General features: G+C 45.4%; 1 protein-coding gene across 1 annotated transcript; it reads left to right on the forward strand.

The window, feature by feature from the left end:
- Positions 1-1,707: 1,707 nt before the first annotated feature.
- Positions 1,708-7,245, forward strand: LOC146829067 (thymosin beta-15A homolog). Its single transcript, XM_085607695.1, has 3 exons — positions 1,708-1,841; positions 6,110-6,214; positions 6,863-7,245. Exons 2-3 carry the CDS (start codon positions 6,115-6,117, stop codon positions 6,898-6,900), a joined length of 138 nt encoding a protein of 45 aa, XP_085463821.1. The 5' UTR covers positions 1,708-1,841; positions 6,110-6,114; the 3' UTR covers positions 6,901-7,245.
- Positions 7,246-7,711: the final 466 nt, after the last annotated feature.

Below are 7,711 nucleotides of genomic sequence, written 5' to 3' on the forward strand. Positions count from 1 at the left end.
CTCCACTAAGCAGGCGATTAGCAAGAACCTTGGCAAGGATTTTCGGCTCAGCGTTCAACAGAGAAATAGGCCTTTACGAGGTGCAACGGTCCCGAGGCTTACCGTCCTTGGGAATCACGACTATAGTGGCCAAGCGCTGGTCAGCAGGGAGAGAACCAAGTTCAAGTGACTCCGAAAACATACGACGGAGAAATGGCGCAATTTTATCCGGTTTCGGGAACCACTATTCTTGCTTATTATATAACTACATAGGTTTCTAGGGATACTGAGTTGGGCCATTTTTTGTTTACTACCAAGACATAATTCAGAAGTGTTTCGCACATTGTCTGCATTCTATGTGGTGCAACAACATGTAGGCCAGAGGTCTTCAAACTTTTGGATGCCGAGACCCCCCTGTCAACATTTTGAGGTGTAAGGACCCCCTCCTGACAAAAATTTCTAAACCTGTTGACTAAATTGTGTGGGATGAAAATGTAAATGAGGTTATGTGATGCAGCGTACTTTGGGATAGCATTGCTTCATTATTTTGACATTTGTTACACACAGTAACACTGTGGGGAGATTTCACCCAATCAGTACCCATTTATAACCAAAATACAGTAATTATCATCAGAAAGATTTCTAGTCAACCTTTGAGAAGGGCCTTACACTCTGCAGGAATACGTAAGGAATAGGCTGAGTGGGGACCCAGGGGGTACTGGAATCAGGGATAAAACCTAAGCCTCTGTAACCAGTTTGCAAAGGCATGTAAAAATGCAAATGGTCTTTAAAGACCTGTGAAAAACAGGGGGGTGCCGGAGATAAGACTCCAGACACTGCCCAGCTGAGCCCCACACTGTTTTCTACATAATCTTTGAATATTGTTGAAAAAGTGTTTGATCTATCCTTAGTGAAGGAATTATTGAATGTACTCCTCTCCTTCCGAATTTATGCATAACTGTCCATATTTTAGATACCCTAAATAACATTTATTGATATAAATTTGACTTTTTCTACACACCTTTTGCTTCCTATGTTCATTTGATCATTTGATTTGTCTACTCTGAGGTGATACACATATATATGACAAAAGCATAGTGTACAGCCTACAATACTTGAACTCCATGTGAGATTTGATCTATAGGTATATATTTATCCTATATTGAATTACTATACAACAAAGTATTCTGAAAAAATCCCTTGAAGGCATCCTTCTACCACGCCAATTTCTTAGCAGCATTTTTTTTTTGCTTATATATATAAGCTGTCTGTCAGACTCTGCTTTTCATGCTCCGCCCCTCGTGGCCTACACCCCTTTTCCTCTTCCACACCAATGTATACGTTCCCGGGGCAAATGTTTTCCAGTGCTAGCACTGGGTGGTTTACCACTGCGTGGCGTTCGTTTCACATATGGGCAGGGGCCATAACCTCATCTATAATAAGTACTCTCAGATTCTTGGACCACTCCTGCGATCTGTCTTTGGCGATGAATCGCCTCCACTTACGGGGCGGGTTCACTCCCAGCAGAAAACTTCTACAGGTTTTCCAACCAGGCTGCAGCATGGGAGATGTAGTTCATCATCTGGCCAGCGCGGCAGCCGAGAGACAGGAAAGTATTCCAATTAACTACCACCTGGAGAGGCGAGATCAGAGAACACTCGTCCGCTGGTGTACCGCCTTCTGTGCTCCTCAGCCTATCAGAGCGGAGACGGCCGCAGCTGGTCCAATGGTCGACGGGGCTGAGAGTGCCGCGGGGCTCGGCTGCGATATAAAATAGGGGGAAGCGGGCGGAGGAGGGCAGACCTGTCTTTGGAATCTTGTAAGCTGTTTCTCGGTGTTGTTGCAGAGTGTGTCCAGATCAGGTGAGAGGAGTGGCGTAGTGCTGCTTTTCGCTATCTCGGGGGATTTCCAGAGTTTCAATTGGTTTATAGGGTTCCTTCCATTTGTGCGCAGTAAAAACTTTCCCTGTGTCTGTACTGGCTCTGCTGCCATTGATGGGTGTGGTGCTCCGCGTTCTGCGCTCTGACTGAGGTGGTAGTTTGTGTTTATTTTGTATTCCAGTTGTGCGCTAGATTTGTTTCGTCTAAGCCATGTCGTTTCTTATGCTAATGTATGGTGTGGGAGTTCCGCAGAAGGGGTGGGGGTTGTAGGTGTACCGTATACGCACACCTCAATGCTCCCAAGCGCAGGGTACTATACCTAGGTTGCGCCTATGCGCAAATTTGAGCGAGTAGTGAAAAGAGGCGTCCCGGGGTTGATCCCTGGCTTCCTCCACGGAGCTAGGAGCTCGTGTTCGCTCCCGCTTGAAGCAGAGGACTGCTTGTGCACGTTCGAGAGCACGGGCCACGCCCCGGCTGCTGAAGGTGGCTGCTTTGGCTTGCAGCGCCCGGACACGCCCTTGCTTGCACTGTTGGCGCCTCGGCCGCACATAGTCTTGCGCAATGTCGGCTGGGTCTGCCTGCCTTAGCGTGCAGCCGAGCGCGGGAGCCAGTTTGCAGAGATGCACACGAATCCTTTCCCAGCCGTCGAGGAGGGCGCGCTGCAACAGTGTCGGTGTTACGCCCACAGGCATCGTCGTTTAGACTCGATTAATCCGGGACAATGGGGATGCAGCACACGTCAATGATTAAAGTACAAAGGCGTGTTAGTTTGTGTTTAGCCCGGGGGAACCTATCAATTTCTTAAAAGGAGACCATCCTTTTCTTGCGACTCTGATTGCAAATCTGTTTTACCTGGCTGAATTTACCATCATGAATATGCAGCAAGGATTGTCAAGCTGTGTTCCGCTCTCGCGTGCGTACATTTATCTTCATTCTCTGTACTTTAGAGGAAGTGTCTTATTCGCGTTTATTTGAATCATTGACAGTACTATTCCTCGTTGCATGAAGAGTACCTATTACACGGACCTACGAAATAAATGCAGCGGTTCTCCAGTTAAATTGGTTCGTGACAGACCTCGATGTCGCCCCGCCCCATAACTTACTTCGACACCAACAGGAACGTTACAGTTGTGTAGCCACCGTCTAGAGCCCTAAAATGGCTGAAACGTGACAAACTTGGAAACAGCTAACGTAGCGCTTTTAGGTGTGCCGTGGTTGCGATGCTTGTCAGGCTACTACTCTGCACACGCAGTGTGACATTTTACGTGGGTACGTAAACACATTAAATCGCCCTACGTAGTTATAACCTACCGTTGTTTGTCCATCATGCAGCGTTACTTCTTGTTAAAGCTTTAATTGGGATGAAAAAACTGGGGGCCTCCCAAAGGGGCGTGGCCAATGTAATTTAGGGCGTGGCTTAAAACGCGCCAGCTAACAGTCTGTTGAGCCCGACTTGTATTTTGCTGCTTCTGTCATTGCATACAGATATGATAAAAGTATAATCATACCTAAAGTCAGGACTACTGGCTTTGTCAGCGGTGGTTAGTTGCACAAGATAAATAAGCAGTAACTATGGTTTGTATTTAATATTGAAAAAGCTGCTACTTAAAGCCCCGGTGACACCACGAAGAGGGATCCCGAGAGAAAATGACCTCCCCACCCCCCCCCCCCCCCCACCCCCCGCATGACGTTAGGCAGTAACTTATCCACTAGTGGGAAATTATCACGCGTCACTGCAGTCCGGGGAAAAAAAGGACCGCCTGTGCCAGGGCCCGACCGAGGTCCCCTTTAAACAAAACTGCCGGTACTCGGCGCAGATACCCGGCCCACTTCAAGCCATGCATATGGCTTAGTCATAGCCTTCAGGCATGGACCCGTTTGGCATTCTTGCTTTACAACCTACAATGTTTTCCCTTATAGTTGTAACGTGTCGGCCAGTTAACGCCGCACCTACATCAGGCGCGCAACACCCATTTGGCTCTCCGGGCGTCAGCGCCGCCGCCCCCCCCCCCCCCCGTCGTATGTGACACCCCGGCTGAGACAGCCTCGCGGACTGGCGTTCGTCTAATTGCAGCCGCACCAGAGTACTTCACGGGTCTTTAAAAGACCATTTACTCCCTAATAAGGCTTTTGTTGTGTTTTCACCCCTTCTTACAGCCATTCTACCTATGGCTGGAAGACTTGCCCCCCCCCCCCGAAATCTTTTCAGCCCCCCCGAAATTTGGCTCTAGTTGCCTGCCTGACCTACATCGCTGTGCCTATCCGGGGCACAGTGTGTAATGTAACTTTCACTTATGTGCAGGACCACTAGAATTATGCTGCAGGGTTGCGTAAATTGGGCAGCAAGAAAGGGCCAATAATGCTACATTTCAATGAGATTACTTCGTTATTTTGCACTTTTTACTTTCTTTAACACTGCTCATTAGGTACCCCTTATTAGTACCAGTATAGCAACAGGTGAAGTCCAACTTTGCGAAAGGTCTTCTACTACGCTAGAACACGTGCCGTGTTTTTAGTTTTTGTTTAAATAGGCACGCGATGAATCTTGCAGCAAATCTCACCGGCCGCCCTGTCGCATACTTAATGGTCCTGCTTATGTGTAAAGCGCCCCAATACCTTCGGATCGAGTGAGCGCTACACACAACTGCGAATAACTCCATTCTCAAATTCCATCCTGCGTCTTCTCTGTCATTAACGTTTTTTTTTCCGTATTGTGACCTAGTAATACTTTGTTTACTTTGCCCTATAAACAAATTCGGATACTTGACGTCTCTCAACCTCAGTCGGTGTATAGCACGTCCTTCCGTACTGATGGATAGCATTCGTTAACTATCACTCCCTGTTTTTGTCGTATGTCTCTAGGTGCGGTTCACTGTAATATGGGGCGCTTCTGGTTGCCCCTTTGACTGTAGTAATTGGCCCTTAACTGGACACACGGGTATGACACTAGCAGGTTGCACCTTTGCCCCGGTCTGAGATCACTGTAAGATGCCTTGCTTGTGGCTTTCTGACGTGCAAGACTGCATTAATTGGATAAACAGTGTAATGTACTTGACACCCCAAACTTTTTTTTTATTAAATGGAACGATTCATAAAAATGGCTTGCAATTAAATAAACGATTAAAGCTCTTGACGTTTCGAAGAAGCCCCGTAATGCCTATCAGAGGACACAGTTACGGCTGTTAACAGTTCTGTAGGTACAGAAAAGGGCAGTCATAACAAATGAAAGGAACGAGGGGATCTTAACTTAAAGGCTGAAGGGGTGTTTGGGGCAGTGTCCATTAAAAACAAGCCTTTGCAATGCAAAAGGTCTTGCTTTTGAGTTTAAGCTATTGGCATTGCTGTTTATTTCTCTGGTTTGATGAAGACCTAAATAAAAGGCACTTTCATTTACACTGCCAATAGCGCCAACTCTTGTAAATGCGAGACCTATTTCACTTCAAAGAAGCGGACATCGCTGTCCAGGGCTTCGCTGAAAGTGAAGGCACCCATGGCACGCTGCATGTTTCAGCAAAGCATGTAGTGCCAGCAGTAGGAGAAACTCACTAGATAAAATGGTGGTCAGACAGCCCTGCAACAACCAAAGTAAAAGGGACAGACCTCATGGGAGGTTTAGAAATTAAGGCAAAGTAGTACTAAGAAGGGGTGAACAAGACTTGATGGATCTGAAGTAAGCATTTAGAAAGGCCAATGACCAATATGGGTGGGTGGGGCTTCAAGTCTATACTAATATATTCAGCATGCCTTGCAGAGCTGTGCATGGGCTGTCCACGCTTTTTCTAAAGGAAGAGTGTCCTACAGAAAAGTCGTAAATGCAATTAATTTTTTAGAAACTTGGAAGAGCTTCTCAGAGTAGGTGCTCTAAGAATCTTTATCTTAAATAAGAGACACTAATGAAACTTCGCTTTGGTAGCTTTGCCTGGGTGGTAAAGATTTGCTTAGAACTCTAGTTGTGACCTTTTCTTCACCCAGCCCTTTTGAGGGGGGGGGGGGTTAATGTGTATACCATAGCCAATTTTTCAAGTTAGTTTTTATAAACTCTTTAGCTCTTGCTTGAAGCAGGCTACGTTGTTTGTTGTAGCAGCTCTAGCCAGTCAAATATGCCCTTCTCTTCCAGGCAATAGCTTACCATGTTTACAGTTCATGTGCTTTTCCGAGTCTGTGTAGCTTTGAGTTGTCTTGCAGCAGTATGTTTTTCCTGTTATAAGCTACATCTAGGCTTTATGCCCATTTTCATATCTCTTTTCTAGCCAAAATGTCTGACAAGCCTGATATGTCGGAGGTCGAGAAATTCGACCACAAGCAGTTAAAGAAGACCTCCACAAAGGAGAAGAACACTCTGCCTTCAAAGGAAAGTAAGTAATGAGAGAGTGGTGGGTGGGTGGAGTAATTCAGTGACTCAAGCCAGGAGTTACTAGGCATTCTAATGTGACTCGTGCAGAATTGTTACATTATGAAGTTATCACTTGATATGCAAAAAAGCTGCAACTGTTGTGTGAGTGGGCGATGAAAAGCATTTCTCAGCCTGTGACTTCGGAGAACGGGGCCTAGCGATGTTGTCCTGGCTAACTGCCTACTTCAGTATTTACTTGGTTGTATCTCTCGCAAGATACTGGCCTTACATGAACACAGTCTTACACTGTTTCTGAAGTTAAGATTCTCAGATTCATTGTACTAGGCCTTTTGTCTGCCCAAAAACCTGTGCAGAAGTGTAATTTTATTAATGTTCTTAAACACGGAGGCTACACAGATGCTGATCATACTTGTGCTATGCGAAGCTAGCAAAGTGTTAAATGGTGATTCAAAGCATACCGTAGGGAATGATGCTTGCCTGACTACTGTGAGGATTCTCTGCCTAGTACTTAAAGCTCTGCCTATCTTTAGCGAGTCAAATGGTTGCTATTGCATCTGCTAATTGGTAGCTGGGTCACAATACTGCATAAGCGGAGCTAGATCAAGACCACTGCTCACATTTCTAAATGTTCTAATCTTTGTCTTTTCAGCAATTGACCAGGAGAAGGAGGCCTGCAAGAAATCGTAGAACTAGCATGATGAACATACTCTGCTTTCTTTTGCTGTGAATACATTAACATCTTTAGTTTGAAATCGTGTATATAAATGCAGCACAAACCAATCACTGCCTGTTTGTATTCCAACACACCTGCTGCTTTGAAAGATGAACCCTTTACCCCATTGATTACAACTCACCCACAGCTGTCTGCTACTCTTGTATGCAGTGAGCCTCTATGGAGGACGAGGCTTTAGCCAAAGGATGGCAAGCTTTAACATGTGGGGCCTTCGAAAAGGGATTGGCTTATGTTGTGTGTTCATGGAGTTTTTGTCTTTGTTCGGAAATGTATTATAAGAAATAAATATACTTTTTGGATATGCTTTGTAAGGGTTTTTTTTTTTTGGTCAGGTATTTGGTGCATTATGTGGAGAATGACGTCTGACAATGTCACTATTGGCAGCAGAAAATGTATCGGTGTTAAGTTACTTAAAGTGCAATACTTCATTGGAAGTGTGGATGTGGCCTAGACCACCCACGCACATCAGTTTACTTGTATATGTATTGTCTTGATGCCGGTTTTTAAACTGCATTTCTTTCTGGATTCTACCAATTAACAGCTCAGGACTGCATTATTGGGCTAGTGCTTGACGACAAGTGAGTGTTCATTAACACTGCTGCTGTTCATGTATTTAGAGAGCAAGGCTGACTTAAGTGTGGATGGTGCCCAGTACAATCATTCTATTTTAATCTCCTACCACTGCCCCTCCAACAGAGCTCATTACACCTTTGTTTCTTTTTTTTTTTTTTTTGTGGTGTTACTCCTACCAGTGTAGTGTCAGCT

The sequence above is a fragment of the Triturus cristatus genome, chromosome 5_2 (genome assembly GCF_964204655.1).
Source record: "Triturus cristatus chromosome 5_2, aTriCri1.1, whole genome shotgun sequence".
NCBI lineage: Eukaryota > Metazoa > Chordata > Amphibia > Caudata > Salamandridae > Triturus > Triturus cristatus.

Excerpts from the sequence above, each read along its gene's own strand:
- LOC146829067 (XM_085607695.1), top strand. The coding sequence starts at position 6,115 with ATGTCTGACAAGCCTGATATGTCGGAGGTCGAGAAATTCGACCACAAG. Across the intron at positions 6,215-6,862 it reads CACTCTGCCTTCAAAGGAAA|CAATTGACCAGGAGAAGGAG; the intron begins GTAAGTAATGAG and ends TTGTCTTTTCAG.